This window comes from Watersipora subatra, chromosome 1 (genome assembly GCF_963576615.1).
Source record: "Watersipora subatra chromosome 1, tzWatSuba1.1, whole genome shotgun sequence".
In the NCBI taxonomy this organism is placed as follows: domain Eukaryota; kingdom Metazoa; phylum Bryozoa; class Gymnolaemata; order Cheilostomatida; family Watersiporidae; genus Watersipora; species Watersipora subatra.
In genome coordinates, this window is record NC_088708.1 from 54,079,952 (window position 1) to 54,098,479 (window position 18,528).

At 35.4% G+C, this 18,528-nt stretch overlaps 2 protein-coding genes across 3 annotated transcripts in view; one reads left to right on the top strand and one right to left on the bottom strand.

Moving 5' to 3' along the window:
• The window catches only part of LOC137386048 (protein turtle-like), an 84,256-nt gene extending 72,749 nt beyond the window's left edge, over positions 1-11,507 (bottom strand). Inside the window, exons 1-2 of the mRNA XM_068072703.1 lie at positions 11,407-11,507; positions 1,572-1,729 (exon numbers count right to left, since the gene is read on the bottom strand). Coding sequence (XP_067928804.1) covers positions 1,572-1,729; positions 11,407-11,464 — 216 coding nt within the window. The 5' untranslated portion in view covers positions 11,465-11,507. The remainder of the gene's footprint in view (positions 1-1,571; positions 1,730-11,406) is intronic.
• Positions 11,508-12,158: 651 nt separating this feature from the next.
• LOC137385599 (THO complex subunit 3-like) lies at positions 12,159-18,484 on the top strand. Of its 2 annotated transcripts, none has more exons than XM_068072094.1 (6): positions 12,159-12,399; positions 13,005-13,161; positions 13,255-13,459; positions 14,566-14,727; positions 14,881-14,981; positions 18,139-18,484. In XM_068072094.1, exons 1-6 carry the CDS (start codon positions 12,166-12,168, stop codon positions 18,357-18,359), a joined length of 1,080 nt encoding a protein of 359 aa, XP_067928195.1. In that variant the 5' UTR covers positions 12,159-12,165; the 3' UTR covers positions 18,360-18,484. The 2 variants fall into 2 exon arrangements, with proteins under 2 accessions (XP_067928195.1, XP_067928196.1); XM_068072095.1 differs by having other exon boundaries at positions 12,159-12,342.
• The last annotated feature ends 44 nt before the right edge of the window (positions 18,485-18,528 follow it).

An 18,528-nucleotide genomic window follows, 5' to 3' on the forward strand; every position in this document is an offset into this window, starting at 1 on the left:
GTAATACGACAACTGACAGATGAGAAGACTTTGTGAATAGGCTTATTTGGTCTCGTGGCAGAATGAGATTAGACTGAAAAAAGCAATCGGCAGCATAGAAGAAAGAAATTAGCTGCGCAGTTATCATCAAATATTTAACAGCTATCGCACATACCGGCGTAATATTATATATGAATATATATATTATGTTATATACATTATATATATATGTAATATTATATTATATATATTATATATATGTAATATTATATTATATATATTATATATATGTAATATCATATATATTATATATGTAATATTATATACATACTGAGATATGAACACGGTAAAATACTTGACACAATATTGTGTGAACTTGCCTTGTAAGGAGACGAGTTGATTAGAAGGTCGCTGATTTACAACCAAAATCAATGATTAAATGTAAAGATGTTTTCATATTCAGAAGTATATATAACTAGTAACACATACAATACTTTGGGGATTAGTCAATAATGATGAATAATCACTGAACTGCAGCTTTTGTTGGAAAGTTGTTAAAAAATACTAGTATCCAGGCTGTCTTGAGGGCCGTGAGAGATTGTCATTTGTCCCAAAAACCCACAGAGAATAAGTTAGCGCACAATAATTCTAAAATGATGGAAGTTGTGGTGGGCGGCGAAGCAGAATGTCGCAGGTTCGAATCCTGTACGATACAATCTTTTTTCCCACCTCCAACCATGGTTTCAGATGGATACAGCTCTTTTTATAGTAATAATTAGTAATAGTATCAATTCTAGGCTTTTACATTTCTGACTAAAATATACCGAAGCAACTCAACATCTCAGGATACATGATGACCTTGCATTTATCTGCCATCGTCCTTATAATATCTGAATAAAATATTTTTTTCTGTAGCAGTTATTTGAACTACCTGTGGTTTGTGTATTAAACACTGGTTTAAGTTTCTGTGAAAATTTTAATGTCTGGATCTTTAAAACACGAGTTGTAAACACAGCTAGATAAAATTTACTAATTACATTTGATGTTGGTTTACTAATAATTTAATAAATGGTTTAATTAATTTAAACTTTTATAATGAATAATATTGACCAACCCCAACAGTCTGAAAGGGTAGATATTACAAGCAAAGAGCATTCTCGGCACAGAAACAATGAAAAATCGAGCGACAACCGCTTTGGTATACAATGCATCAACCAATCAAGATTTGTTAAATGATGCATTATCCAATTTGTTAAATGATGCATTGTCCAATCACGATTTAGTAAATGATGCATTATCCAATCAAGATTTAGTAAGATGCATTATCCAATCAAGATTTGATAAATAATGTATCATCCAATCGAGATTTGGTAAATGATGCATTATCCAATCAAGATTTAGTAAATGGTGCATTATCCAATCAAGATTTGGTAAATGATGCATTATCCAATCAATATTTAGTAAACGATGCATTATCCAATCAATATTTGGTAAATAATGCATCATTCAACCAATATTTAGTAAATAAAGCATCATCCTAAAAATCACACCTACAGATAGCCAGTTGTAAATTTATCTCGAGAGTGACTCACCTGAAATGCAGGATGAATAAACTCAGCATGGTCACTGAGTTTGGTAAAAATAGCGACTCTTCCTTTGAACCACTCGACATAGAGTGGGACCCCTTCATACAGCTTTGGCTCACAGTATAGCGTTACAGAGTCCCCCAATGAGTATATAATTTTCAGGTCTGTAAACATGATAAAAGAGTGCTTAAAGGTCAATGCATACGTTCTGTTTGATAAGAATATCAACCTGCGCTCGTGCTTGGTTCAAAACTGGATAATCTGCTCCTTATTGGTCTATATAGCTACTGTGTGTACATGAGCAGAAGGTCCAAGGATAGTCCTGCTCTAGAGTGTCGAAACAAATTGGGGAAGTGACCAATCTATGTCTCGCATAAAATCGACGAGAATTTAGCTCAAATATTTTCAAACTTTCGCTTCTCAATTTTTAAAAATCATCAGACATTTCGACATTGTAAACAGATGAATTATTATCATTATTATGTAAAAGAACTTGCTAACATTTGTAAAAAGATTTTAGTACTATCAACTTAAAAAAAAACTGTTTCACGTTCGCTATAATTAGAAACATTTATTTCATGAATGTCCGTCTGCATGAAAGGACATGGAATGAGGTTATTATAAGACTAGAAGGCCCGTGTGGTTTAGTTCGGGTATCACTCACTGAAAATCTTCAGGTGTGGGATTAGTCACCATTACACAATTATAGCGTTTATTGTGATATCTCTTTAAATAATGGTGATTTTCAAATCATCTGTCTTAAAAATTGCTACCAAACAAGTAAATCGCCATATCGTGAAGCACTAACTATATCTTGGCTCGGATGAAAAATAGAAATAGCTTAGATTCTGATTACAATAACTCAAACTAAGCATTTTACTAATAATAAAGGCTTTTTATAATTTAATAATTTCGCTTTTCTTTGTTAAATAAATTCATTTATTCATTTAAATCTCAAACTTTGTCATCTTCCGTCTGTCTGTCATAGTCTGCCTGGATTTCTGTCTCTCCAGGTATACCTAATAAAATCTTGGTATTAAGATCACACATCCCGCTGGATTTGAACTCACAATTACTGCAACCACAGGTTTGCAACCCAATCGTCTAACCACCAGACCACAAAAGCTCTTACGATTGACAGCCTTCACTATATACATGTACTTCATACACCCTTTTCCTGATTTTATACACTAAGTGATGTAATAATTGAAACTGATAGAGTTTCATAGAGTCATTAATTGAAACTCTATTAACTCTATGAAATACGATGCTTTGTCTTTGCGCGAACTTCTATTTCCGGTTTTTCGTAAGGTTCCTTGCTAAATCGGAAAAGGCCAATACTTTTCATGCGGACCATTGTAATATCTCCGTAGGAATAGCCTCTAAAATCTCTCTTCATTCGGTCAGACAAAGACGGTCCGATATCTCATTTTTACATTTGTACCAGTATCGAGAGGTACCAGTATCATCGTATTCAAAGTTTTGATGGATATCTTCTGCTGGAACAGCAACCTTTTTTATACACACAAACTTCTATGTAACAAATTGTTATTACTAATCTAACCTATTTAGGATTTTTGTTTTGTTTTCTCAGTTCGTATCAATCGTATCATTACCAAATCATCTTTTATTGTTATCGTAGCAAAACAGACTTAGCTATTACTTGCTAATTATTTCACATTTACATTTAAACACTTTTATAGTTGTTTTATTTTCTCTCTTAATTTATTTTAACTGCACAAAACACTTTTCTCATGATATGAAGTTTGAAAGTTAGAATGGTAACTGTTGTTATATGTTAAATAAAAATAAGTTTTCTGTGCAAAGACTTTATTACCCAAGCAATGCAAGGCATTCACCTAGTAGAAGTATAAAACATTCCTAAAATGTTGGCAAATTTAATCACAGAAAACGGACCATCAAACACAAAAACAAATCAAAGTTGGTGGGTGGCCAGCTGGCATGGCACCATCAAAGGATTTTTCTGGATTTACTCAGGGATGATTTGTAGCCTACTGCTGATGCCTGGTTAGTTACTTGGAGGTAGAAGATAACGAACTGCTCCCCCTCATGGCTATTGGTGCTGAATGTCATAACTAGTGCAAGTTTTGCCAGAAATTGAGTACAGATACTTGAGTACAGATACTTGAGTACAGATACTTGAGTATAGATACTTGAGTACAGATACCCTTCCCAAACTGCATGTGATATTCGGTAGCTTGTGTGAAGATCACAAAATCTTTGTAGATTTTATCAGAAAGTATTGATACTTTTATCATATGTAATTTTTGTTGATATTTGAAGTGTTCTGACTGCCAGGATGTTTCAAGATTAAATTCGATAAAACTTAATCACGATTAAAATGCTTGGATCAATCGAAAGTGTGAATATGACGTCCATACTTAAAAAGAGACCGGCAGAATAGAAACGCATAACGCATAATCAACAATAAACACCTAATGACATCATTTCGCACATATTTTTTTTATGGGTGTTTTTATCGAGTTCATTCTTGAAGCATCTTGGCAATTAGAACATCTCAAACATTAAAAACAATCGCAAATGTCACTTATAGCACGGTAGCAACTTCTTAGGATATTTCCTAATTGCAATTGAGAAAACTTGATCATAATTAAAATGTTCAGATCAAGCGAAAGTGCAACCATGACATCTATAGTTGCAAGGAGACTGACAGAATAGAGACGCTTCAACGCTGTAATTTGAATACAATCGCCAATGTTACTTATAGCAACGATAGCAACTTCTGAGCATTTTAACTGAGATCAAGTTTTGTTGGTTTTCATCTCGAAACATCCTGACAGTCCGAACATCTCAAACATTAAAAACAATCGCAAATGCTAAAAAGATACTTTATGACAAAATCTAGAAAAAACTTTGTAAATTCATCTTTAATGAGGTTTTATAACGTATCTTCAGGCATTATAGAATTCAACTGTATAATTTAACAGGGCACAATGAGAGACCCTTAGGAGTGTTCATTATTTTTATTTCTATGCATCTATTGCCATAAGATCACAATTGAGAATACAAATAATTAATTTAACACTTTTTGTACTGATAGCAATTGTGTATGCTGACTTGTACAAAAAACCTATTGAGTTTATTGTAAAATTCGGGTTACCTCAGTTGAAAAAACCAATAAAGCATGTATAGTTGAAATGATCATGATGTCAAGGATTTTATTGGGATGCAATCTAATGCCATCTTAGACATCTGTATACATAACATAGGCTTGCTATCTGTACACTTAACATAACCCTGTTATTTGTATACCTAACAGCCTTGCTATATGTATACATAACATAGCCTTGCTATCTGTACACTTAAAAAAAACCTGCTATCTGTATACCTAACAGCCTTGGGATTTGTATACATAACATAGCCTTGCTATCTGTACACTTAACATAACCCTGCTATTTGTATACCTAACAGCCTTGCTATATGTTTACATAACACAGCCTTGCTATCCGTACACTTAACATAACCCTGCTATCTGTATACCTAACAGCCATATATACCTAACAGCCATATAGCCTTGCTATATGTATACATAACATAGCCTTGCTATTTGTATTTTAACATAGACTTTGGCTATCTGTATATCTAACATAGCTTTGCCATATGTGTACCTAACATAACGTTGCTATCGGTATGGCTAACGTAGCCTTGCTATCTGTATACCTAACATAGCCTTGCTATCTGTATATCTAATATAGACTTTATCTGTTTGATGCCTCATATCTGGCTATATAGACGAATATAGACTAATATAGACTATTGAAAGCATCAAACGTAGCTCAAATAGTTTGCGCTAGAAAGTTCACTGTTCATAGTTACTTTAGTGTTGCGCAGTCGCTGCAGAGAAGACATAACTGTTACAACAAAAGGTTGATAAAGTTGCCTGGATGTTGATTCTGAGCTTTAAAGTTTCAACAGGTTCATGCAGTACCCTTACATTCTATAGAGAGCAATGAAATCTATTCCAGTCATTATAGACCGGCCACTCAAGTCTGCGGGTATGAATGGAGAGAAGAATTCAATTATCCATGAGAAGATAAATGTGACACGGTGATCGACAGCAAAGATTTACTACTCTGTTTGCAGAGCACTCGGACAGATGCTAGACCGCTCTGTTTGTTTGGATCTTCAAATTGTAAGATGAAGTCGTCTTTGTGATCCTCACATAAATATTCTAATTCCCACATTATCAAACCGACCAATCGCGTGGCAGGGTGACACTTGCTTGGTATTTGTACCCTTCTGTATACACAAGCAGGCTCATTTGCAGTAAATGAGCAAAATATTTGCATAAAATGATTAAGGGGAAACTACTAAAGTGGGTACTTAAGCTAGCCTGAGCCGAAGATCGGAGAGAGGGAGGTGTACCAATTAACAAACAGCTTAACAATTCGCTAGTTGAAAGCTTCCTGTGGTGCAATCGGTGAAAACACATTCAAAACTCTACTCACAATCACTTGAACTTATGAGTTTTCTATAACAAAATGTAAAATTTGAACATATATTTGATACAAAGTAATTGTCATCAAAAAATGTTCGAAATTTCTCAAATGTTAGAAGCTTTGTAAGAAAAGTGAAGACCTGAGGGAAACTTAAAATAAACTATTAAAATATGAGTAAACTCATAATCTACGCTAGTCTAAATTTTGTTGTGTCTAAACCAGAGTAAGCTACTCTGTATATCTCCATCTAAACCTACACTTCGTTGAGCCTAAACATCTGTAGCATTTCTCTACAGATGAGGAACAATACAAACCTCTTCCCATTTACTATCACTATATTTCTGTACGTTGTTACTTAATGTTTGATTTTTTGCACTTCGCTAGTTTTTACATAGTTATATATAATGCTTATATTGCTTGATTACCTGCAGTATTTATTAATTAGCTATCATAAGTTTTTAGTCTGTAGAATTAGCTAAACGCATTATATTGTATTTTTATTACAATATTTGCTCCAACATCACAGTTTAAACCCACAAAGCAGATTTTGGAAAAAAAATTTGTGTCGAGGTTTGACAGCATATTGTTTAAAATCAGGCTCACTAAAGGTACAAATCATTTTTATTTTCATATAAAAACTTGGTGAAAATGAGATGGCCAATGTTTTTAAAGGTCATACATGGATAGGCTATAATCCTGACAGCAGCAAAGTCATCGAGCTATTTACTTTCTATAAATACTGACTAAATTGTTTTCCCAAATTCCACAACACTTTGCCAAGCCAATCATATCAGATTTTTGACAAAAGTCCAAGGTTATAGCTGGAGCAATATCGATACTCCCTTATAATGCAAATGGAACTATTGTAGGCTACCATGCCAGATTACAATATAATATGATGAACAACTTTCAGAGGCACTATAAGATGATTTATCATTCTCTGTGTTCTCATGCTTCAAAGGTACTTTGTGTAGATGTTGAAATCTCTTTAACTGATTGCTGGTAAGTCTTCAGACAACCAGAAATGATTCTGTCTAATATAATTTCATAAATTTCAGTATAGTTTATTATCATTTATAACAGTTTTGTACATTTTATAGTTTGATGATAACATTAAAATACACATATGTTAAATTGATTTTTACTCAGCATCGTGATAAGGAGTTGTTCTCTTTTGCCATGAATTGTTAAAGTATGTAAAAAGCTTTTGGATCTCTCTATTTTATAAGTTATCTATGGTTATAAGTTTTTGCTTTATATGTTTTTGACAGCCTGGTGTAAAAACATTAGATTCTCAAATTTAGTGCTTGATTATCCTTTTTCCATATTCCGGCTAACTTGGCAGCCAGAATTGGCAGACTTTTGAGGTCGTCTCTGGCAAAAGAGGAAGCACTACCTATTGACAGCTAGTCTCTGTTTTTTGTAGTCCAAAATCATTTTATTAAAATAAAACCTGACCTTTCCATGTTTTCATTTAACAATGGTTTATCGACCAATTAAATGGTGAATGGTGCTTAGTGCAACAGCTGTTGATCAGAGTAAAGCGAGGGCACTGTCAAAGATTGATAGAAGCAAGGTTTCAGCGACGAGATAAGTTTAGTTTATGAAAATGCATTTAAAACATGAGTCCCTTTAATAATTTTCACATTGTGTTATTTTCGCTCCTCCAAACAATGGAAGCTTACGGAGTACCGCAGAAATCTACAAGGACTTATAATACGTTGATTGAGTGGCTCATTTCTACACACTGAGGGTAATTTATGTATGAGCTATTATGTGTTTTTGGCCTGTAAAATTAGCTGAACACATTACATTAATGGAGTTGTCAGCACAAGAAAGAAAACTTTAGTATTCCAGCGCATTGCAATTCTAGCAATTCATAGAGTGAATTTCAACTAAAATCCATCCATTATAAATTATGTAATCGACTTTCTGCATAACAAATATTCACTAAACACCGTTTAAACATTAAACTTGTTTGCTCGTAATTTACTCGATTGTGCTAAATAATTCTAATAAAAATCTTGTTTAAATACTCATTCTAGATTCGATTAAACATTAAAGTGTCGCCAGCCTTTTCATCATTATAAGCAAAATGTCTAATATCCATACAACAGTGCCTCATAGAAACAAAACAGCTGTGAACATCAAATGATAGTAGAGAGTCTATGCTGGTCGCCTTCTCGAAGAAACGCAACAGATAAGCCTATTTTTCACACCCTAGCTCTCTCCCTCTCTCTGCTCATATGACTCCACCGGTGACTCTACCGGCATCGCTGTGTCAATAAGCAAACTGTTCATATTGATCACAGGCATAAACTCTTTTTCTCAAGAGGTGGCAAAAGTAATAATCCTACTAATTCTATTTACCCATAATTCCACATGTTACAGCGTAATAAAAAGAACTTTAATTGGATGTTTAACTTTAACGTTGGCGGCACAAAAGCAATCACATTACGAATCTGATTCTTGTCTGTTAATTTACAGATATCTCAACGATGTTGTGAGACTTTCAATTTAAGCCCATCACCTTGAAAAAGGTGTGTATGAAACTTGCGGCATGACTAGATTTGTATTTTTGCGGTGATCATATCATTCCTATGTTAGGAGTGAAGCAACACCCACCCTGAGAGCTGTAGGAAAAACAAGTGTTACTGTTTACACAGCAATTCTAATGTTTATGCTGTTGGTGTGAAATATAAAGGTTGGGAAGCTTGGGAAATAAATGAAATTCATGCCATTGACAGTACTGTAGCCTGTGAGTCAAGCAAATAACTGGTAAAAGGACAGCGGCTGGTGCTGACTGGGTGAAAAATAGAGAGCAGAGGTTATACATTGTCCGAATGCAGTACAGTCTATATAAAAATCCTGAACTAAATTGAGTAAAGGATCTCTGAATAAGCCTATCAGAACGTAGCGCCACGTCGAGATTTTCTATGAAAGGGGCAAACACCAACGATTATTTAATTAACCTAGCTGTACTGTACGCTGGGAGCAGTCCAACAATCTCCCAACAATCTCGACTGATGGAGTATAAATGAGTGAGCTAGAGCAGCAATAAACGACACACGCGCTGTGGTATGTTGGCATGACTCCAGTCTGCAAGCGTTGACTGGACTTGATTGCCATAACAGAATGTCAACTGATCAACTAACCAAGTAGTAATGGTGGCTGAGTAGTAACTAAAGCAATGCACTTAGATATTGAGAAGGCCACTATGACTCCTTTAGGTCAATTGTATTGCAGGCAGATGAGGCTACTTCCCCTGATCTTCACTGCCACTTACATTGTTGCCTGTGGAAAGGGACAAGTTATGTCAAGGATCATCACGCTAAGCCTAATAGCTGTGATATAAAAATGATGCTCTAGCCTACAGGCTAAGATTACAAATATGTATAACCTTTTATTGGCATTGGTAATCATCAAAAATGATGTTTTTCATGACATGTCCAAAAAAAATGAACAAACAGATATCAAGAAATATTAAGTGAGTTGAACAAACGTGTTTTGAAAGTTGGTATTAATAAAGTTTGTTAATAAAGTTGTAAAGTTAATAAAATAAACTGGTATTGCAAATCTTTCAAAAACCCATTCTAATAACTATATTTGTACAAAAGAACAACCTTACTAATGTTGAATGTTTCATAACAAAGATGCAAATGAGGGTATCATTGCACAATAGGTTTGAGAACCTTTACAAACGCTATACTATCCTGATTGGACGAATATGGTATATTTCCCTCTTTAATATCAGATAGACAACTCCTTATGACATTTTCTATGATACCAATTAATAAGAATGGAATGCTTATGACAACCATAGAAACTGACTTGTTAATGATGTTTTGTGATTTGCCATGCAAAAATTGTAACGCAACGAGAGCTTTCAGAATTTATAACGGAGACATTTAGAAAGACTACGGCGAGAAGAGCATTGCATGCAGACTAGCTTATTGTGAGCAGAATTGGTCAAATTATGATGCAATAGATTTCTATAACAGAATGTCTTTTGAAAGTCGCAATGCAAGTCAATAACATTTGATATCGACTTGCATTACCATTAAAACTACAGTACAACATTCTCAGGATTCTGAAAGTAAGTTGTCATACCTAATTAATAATATATATTTAGTATGGCTGTGCTAAGGGTCTCTGACAGCCGCATTGTGAGTCTACTAAGTGATGCAATAAATATCAGATGTAGACTGAGATCTATCAATATATAGCCTAGTTTTTGTGATATATTCTTATTTTAACAAAATCTGCAACTAATATAGGCTCTAGACAAAACTACTTTTGAATAATCTATTCTGGTAAGTCGGGTAACTGGTAGCAAAATGACATTTGAAGAAGGTCATAAATTCTATGAATTATATGTTTAGAAGTCTGGTTAATAGAAACTGAACAAACTACTAGCTGACTGACATAATCAACTTAATCATACAAACCAAATATAAGATATAAGAATATAGCTTCTGATATAAGAAACTTGACTCAAAAGAAGTCACAGAATCCTAATGTTTTCAACCGAACTGTTTAAAAAAACAATTCGGTTGTAGCTCTATTTTTCTGTGCTCGACTTGATGTGACCAGATGCAACAAAAATTCACTTTTAACCGGACTGGGTATCATTATTGCATAGAATATTCACATTATTTTCCTGTGACAAGACGAAGTTACTCGAGATTTCAATCGGAACCAATCAAATTGTGCAACAATAGAACAGGAAATAGCTGGAACAACATCAAAACTTGGAGTTGACTTTGGGCGTGTATGGCGGCTCTTTGCCGACTTCAATCGCCCGGTTGAGAGACGCTGACTTTCAAAACGTTGGGTTGCCGTGCGCCGACCCTTAACAACCCGAAGATACTGGATCAGGATCAAATCTTGTTTACTCTAACGCTTATCTGCATATTAATTGCATTATTAACCACGGAAACGACCACAAATCATTTCCTGCTTCAATACATAGCCAGCCCTTTTTAACAATAAGAAGCTCCTTAATAGCTGTCAGTGTTCAGGATGACCACGATAAGCTCCAGAGATCTAATATCATGTCAGACCTGCAAGTTCAGACAACTGCATGAATGTATAAGTGCCTGTGTGATCCTTCGCTCAAGATTGTCTGATCTGATTATTACAGAGGTGAAATAAAATACTTTCGCTTTTGTGGTCTCAAATTGCATGGTTTGGAAGCTTAGCCAGGAATCTACTGCGTGTGGAAGCGCAGAACAGGCTAATTAATTAATATATAGAGTAATAATTGATCTTGGTTGATGCAAGCCTATGGTCTGCGCTTTGATTTTAACAGTGAGTAGTTGAGGTTCAAGGCTAATTTGCTCAAAAAAGTTGAGACTTACCGGCGTGAACTGAGGTTGAGCTGAGAAAGATCCAGAGAAAAATTTGAATAAACTGCATAGCCTTCAACTCTCAATGTTGTTCTTACAACAAAATGTTGCAACACATTTCAGCATTTTCTTGTTTAGGCTTTAGAGCACTTTCATAAAACTCAACCTAAAAGTATTTAAAACTATGATTTGTAATATAGGTTGCCCTACTCATGGTCATCATACAGTCAGGGTCATCTAACTAGCAAAGCTTGTGTAACATCAAATTTAAAAGCTAGCATGCAAAAACTAAAATATATTATGCACAGAACAAGTTGAAGAGGGACAATATATTGCAGCATAGTCAACAAAAAGAGAACATAAGGTATTTTATGTTGCTGAGCAAAGAGACGGCAACAAAAGTAAGCAACACTCATTGCTAATTAAACCCTTCTTACACATATAATCAGTTGGTGCAATTTCACTCCATGCAGATGCAACTTTGGCCAACTTTTGATCATCTACCAAATGTTTAGTCAACTTCAAAACTGCAATACCGTATATAAACTTACCTTTTGCAATCTTTTGCAGTCTATGAGAACGTCTCATCAGTGGCACCACGTGCTACTGTTAGCATGTTGATTGCCCAATGAAACTTCAGCTTTCAATTAACGTCCAATAAAATGTTTCAAATATAGACTATGATTTTTTGATAGCACATTTTGCTAATACACGAAGCCTTCGACTGACACACGCAGATCGTACGTTAGAAGGTTTGTTGGTTATGTTAAAATGGCCGCTTCCATAGAAAGTTTGCCCGACTTCTTCAAATCTAATTCTAGAATCGAAGAAGCGCAATATCATAAAGGGAAAGTGCATTCTGTGGGATGGAGCTGTGATGGAAGAAAACTAGCTTCGGGGTCTACGGACAGAACCGTTTGTACATACAGCATAGACAGAGAAAGATTGGTACGCGTTCAAGTGATTGGTTATCCATTGGTTGGTGGACTTCACGTTGGAAAAAAGGTTTCTGGGCATGGGCAGATAATAGACACCAGTTGGGAGTGAGAATAATTTGACGGATTTTCAAATTTGATGATTACTATTATTACCGTTTCTGTACACTTAACTACTGCGTGTCCGATTTAGCTTCAACCCGTTACGAATCTCACACTAAACCAACCCGTAAACGCAGTTATTCAATAAAAAATTCAAACGTCAAAACGATGAAAAATACAAGTGTGACAGTTTTATGCAACATCAATAGCAGTAGCACTATAATAATTAATGCAGTATTAAATGTAAATCAATCTATATTAATGACAAAAACAATGAATGTTTTAGAGGCCTTGGTGCTGCTTTCAACTTTCAAAGAGCCCAGCTATTGAATGGCAAACACCTTAATGCTATCGAGCTTGTCAAACCATTAAAACCAAAGTTATTACCAAAAAGCATTGCTGTTGCTTTGAAGGCTGAACGGGTACTCATACAGCAAAAGAATCACAAACTCGTAGCCTAGGGACCTTAGCTATGCAGTCATGACAAAATGATCATTACATTACTTGGATGATTTGAAATATTCTTAGTGTGTAAGGCTTTTATATAAAATATAACATGTTCACAAATTTTAGAGTCGTGATTGCCACTTTAAAGGTCATTCTGACACTGTGGACCAATTAACATGGCATCCGAAGCATCCAGACAAACTCGCTACGGCCAGTAGTGACAAATCAGTTCGACTATTTGATGCTCGAACCAACAAATGTTCTTCAATCATACAGACTAAAGGTAATGAATACCCTCTACAAGTTTCGGTCATAGTTATTTTATTCAATTGTTATCACCTCTTTTGCTAGATGCTTGCATTTGCATTGGTTTCAGGAGAGAATATCAACCTCAGCTGGTCTCCTGATGGTCAAACGATTGCAGTGGGTAACAAGGAGGATCTCATCACATTCATAGACACTCGCACGTGTAAGGCAAAGTTTGAGGAGCAGTTCAAACTTGAAGTGAATGAGTTCTCATGGAGTAAGGATGGCTCCTTGTTTTTTCTCACTACTGGACTCGGTTCCATTATTATACACAGGTACACATTGTTCAGATTATTTTTTTGCTATGTAAAATCTTCTCATTCATCATGGTTGTGGTCTGCTGATCCTTCTACTTGCTCAAAAGGACCTGTGAAATGTTCTCGTGAGCTTGTTTTTCAGCTTTTGTTGTAACATAATTGTTTTGTTGTCAGTAATAGTTCAAGTCAAGTTCAAGAATCTTCTGTTGAACACGTGAATTTTTGAAATTTTTGCTGTTATCATTAGATGGCTAAAATGTGTTTTGTAATGAAGGTTGCGGAGAATGAATTAAACTAGAATGAATTTTCATGTTCTATGTTCATCTTCACAGTCACAAAGAACATGTTTGCGTCTGATTCACAAAGCATGTAACTTTTCAGACATATGGAGTTGCATACTCTTGTACACAAGAGTAAGCAACTCCTGATAAATATTTATGCACTCGTATTTTGATGAAACAATAAATAGGTAGCCATTAAGCCGGTTCAATTGGAGATAAACTAAACAATTACGGTAATAGACACTTGATAGTACAGTTTATTCCGTCAACATATATTCTCTATTTATACTTTTCTACTGTTTTTGTACGCTCAGCCTCATTGATGGCAATTGAAGGGCTCGTGAGTGATGTGGTAAAGCAGTTTTATTTTCTAAAGCTGCTTAAAAATTCGAGTTAAAACAACATTAATCATCTACCTAGAGGGTGTTGTGATTTATAGGCATAATTGCAAGATAGTTTGGGTTCAAATCACAATAACTTCTGCTCCTGTTTTCTACAGCTAGACATCACATCTAGTGAGTTATCTCTCAATTATATGTTATATTTTGATCAATGTAGTATGCGCAGTCATTAGTTGGTCATTTTATATTTTTTTTAACAAAATTCTGCTGCAGTTTTTTTAATGCTTGTAGTGTATTTTTGTTAGAATTATTTCTAGAGCAGAGGTATAAGCATTCGGTTGTACAACTTTGAACTCTGGATGGCTCTTGGCTCTACAGACAGATTAATTCATGCCCTTTGGCTTTAGCCGTTCCAAAAATGTGCATATTTTAGAGCTACTTTCCGGTTCGTAAGTTTAGGTCATTTGAACAGTGTACCTTTGTCATTGATTGCCATTTGCAGCTATCCTGACATGAAGTTACTCCATACACAACCAGCCCATTCATCTAATTGCATTTGTATCAAGTTTGACCAGAGTGGACAGTACTTCGCAACAGGAAGCGCTGACGCATTGATGTCTCTCTGGGATATTAGTGACTTGACATGTTTGCGAACCTTTTCCAGGTGTGTGGAAATGCAGCTTTGTTGGTTGTTAACATTAAAATCAGTTGTGTATTATAATTTGACTTCATTTTAGGAGTTATGCTCTTCTTCCTGTTACATGGTGAAATGATTCTAATGAACTTGAGTTGTTCACTTTCTAATCTTTTATTGCAGGTTAGTTTGGCCTGTGAGAACCATCAGTTTCAGCCATGATACCCAGATTATTGCCTCCGCTTCCGAGGATCCTTTTATAGACATTGCCTCTACCTTCACAGGTATGATATACTACGGTAAATCCTTAGCATTATGTTCATGATGAATAGAGGGGCTCACCACGCGATTCTGTTAATTTCATATCGTCATCGATCAGAATTCGTGCTAGATGTCAGCAGCTAAGTATACAGAAATTGCTACTAACCAGCTATTGCCTTTCAAAAAAAATTCTTGGTTCGTGAAAAGTTAAGTGCATTGTTGTATACCGTAAAACCTGTACGTGAACACCTTTATTTGATCGTTACCTCGATTTGAGCGCCTCTATGGGTGAAGGGTTAAAGAATAGGGTTAAATATATAAATCTCAGTATTTTTCATTTTTAAATCTTGTATCCAGCTATAGTAATTAAAATCTAGCAATGAACAATCTGCACATCACTGGAATTGATCTCAGGACCTCCTGATCAAGAAGCAGCGAACTTAACCATTAAGCTACACGGAATACAACTGGTTGTTTGGGCGAATAGTCATTACATTGGTTAAGATACTCACGCTTAAAGCACTTGCTTGGGGTTAATAACTAGTACTGTTAACCATTATGCGTAACGTAACCGATTATTGTTATGCTGGCCCAGAATGCGGGTATTGTTTTTAGTAGAGATGTAGCTTTTCAGGGAAGTTACCTAAATTTATTAGGTAATTATTCTATTACTCGTGCAACGCCGAGAATTCTGCCAGTATAGTTTTTAAAGCTCCAACAATAGATATCAACTGGTAGAGACATGTATTAGCTTCTCCGTGCATGTTTATTTAAAGATCTTTGACATGTAAGTTCCAAATGTCTAAAGTTCTAAATGTGTAAGTTCTTAATGTCACACCACCCAAAGGAGAGTCCAAAATACAGGCAGCATTCGATTCACTTCTGAACGGATTAAATTTATCTTCTCAATACTCTGACAAAGTGTTGGAAAAATACAGCGCTACATTTATTTTAACGTGACCTTAAATAAAGCGCCTCTTTAAAACACTTAAATTACATAATTTTTTTATTATATATTTCAATACATCAGAGTCTTGGCTTTCGAATGAGCCTATATTCAAAACACAAAGAATAATAGAACTATGAAAAACAGGGTGTCAAAAGTACGTCCTGCAAAAAAAAAACACTTGGTTCAGTTACTCAAAATGTCGCGTTATAATTCTCATTTAGCCTTAGGTCGTCGATCCCTTTCGCTGCCATTGAGACTGCGTTTTTCTGTGACATTCAGTGCTGTTAAACCCGGACAGTGCTAATAATAAACTAAGATTCTAGATAATCAACAATGCCCGGGATCTGTGCTAACGCCCGACCAATACAAACACATGTTCTGGGTTAATTAATTATGCTTCAATAAATGTACTGTCGCTGATAAAGGTAATGAAATCACATCGATTAAATTATGACCTGCGGTTGCGTGGCCCTAGGACTAAATGTCAATCGCACTTTCGCGAGATCACGCAATGCTTGAAATTAATTAGTCTCAGTCGCCACCCTTAACATCGCATTAAAAATAAAGAGCTAGTGCATAATATCATCGGGAAAATATAGTATGGTTATTGGAGTCTGAGGTACTTATCATAGAAATAATATGTACATGGAGAACTAATGACATTGATTCCTTTGTCATCTTCATTCGTTTTCTGGAGTTGTCCTACCTTCGCCTGCCACTAGCGTCATTATCGTCACTTTCGTAGTTGATAAATAAGCGGTAAGAGCACACAACACCGCATATGAAAATTGTGATGTCACAATTTCCGAGCCTATGCCAGTAAATATTTCTGCGGTAGAGCTCTGGGGAAATCTTATAAACACCAACCAATGTCTGTCTCACCATGGCAAACAATAGCTCATTCGAAAGCCAAGACTCTGATGTATTGAAATATACAATAAAAAAATTATGAAATTTATGTGCTTTAAGAGAAGGGTGGAAAAATAGAGCGCCATGGCGTTCAAATAAGGGTTTTACCCTAACATCATTTTAACCAAGTAGATCACAACTGCATCCTTCATATTGTATAAATGCAAATAGATTTTAGCTCATGTTTGTCATTGTTGGCGTAGTTGAGTGATACAAAGACCGATTATTAAGAAAAATAACTTCCTTTTTTTAGCTTGTGCAGTATTGGTAATGATTCCCTAAAACATGATATCACATTTTAGGGAATGTTTGGGCCTTGTATTGATGGTGAAAGGCTTGTTTACTCCGCAACACTATCACTAATCTTATGTAATGCTGCGTTCTATCTTAGCCTATTTGTGACCCCTTCATTATAACTGTGGACATAAAGGCTCATTGTTGTGTGCCTGAAGCTGCATTCACACCAGCTGATTTACGAACTTAGTTTTTGTGGCCCATCTCTAACAATTTTATGGAAGCCGACGGCCAAATTTTTTTTGTTCACACTAGGCGATGTTTGAGCTTAGAGTGGGTGATCTTGCTAGTTTTTATTTGCATGGTCAGATAACTTTAGTTGATATATTTTTAGTGAGTCATGCTTTGCATTTTGTTGACTGGTTCCTATGTTTCTTGTGGACATTTTAGCAAGTTTACTGATTGTTTTGCCCTGCCCATCACTAATAATATATAACTGTAGGGAGGACGATTTTTTACTAACATAATCTGCTTCAACTATTATAGCAAGGGCATAATAATGGAAGCTGGTGTTTCACTTATTATGTTGTTGCTATAATAATCGAACACGAGCAATGACTCTGTTTATTGCATCCTTCAGGGGTGCTATCAGCGGAATTATTACTCACGAGAGAAGCTATGACGGAAACATGCATAAATGTGAAAACAAATACGGTGTTCACTTTAAATGACAATGTGTGACTCGCTGTGAAAGAGATTTCATTGGTTACTCAAATTAAAAATCGGCCTAGAATCGTCCATCATCCACATCCCGATAAAATTTCCCTTTGGAAAAAATCGGTCTCTTGCTCGTTTGCTCTTTCATTCTTGCTCTATTCACATGATGCATTCCCGGTCAGTGGTGAATCGGTTTGAAATCGGCCGGTGTGAATGCAGCTTGATACCTAGCAGCAAGTTGAAAGTTCAAATATGGCCAATAATTGCCATCACAATTGTGCATATCTCAAATCGAGTAAAATTTGCCTGTAGCAAATATGCCAATGTTTAGCCCCACTCTTCTGTGAAGCTAACCATGGCTGATTTTACAGGTGAACAGTTAGCAACCATTAAATGTGAAGCACAGACATTTGAAATAGCGTGGCATCCCAAAAGACATCTTCTTGCTATAGCTGGTGATGAGAAAGACAGATATGACAGCAGCAAGGATGCTGGCATAGTCAAGGTCTGGGGATTTCCAGGTGAAGCTAATTATTCGCAGAAATCTTCGCAGAACACTCCAAAACCGCTTATGGCTATGTCATTACCATAATTTGTTAATCAAGTCATTTTTCCAATTGCCTATAATATTCCATATTATAAAAACATTCTGCTTAAACCTTTGAGAAAGCCCACTTGCTTAGCAATTAGTGAGCACAAACTATAGGTTCATGTTCATAAGAAGAGTTGTCTTTCCCTTTTTATAGGTATATAGATGAATC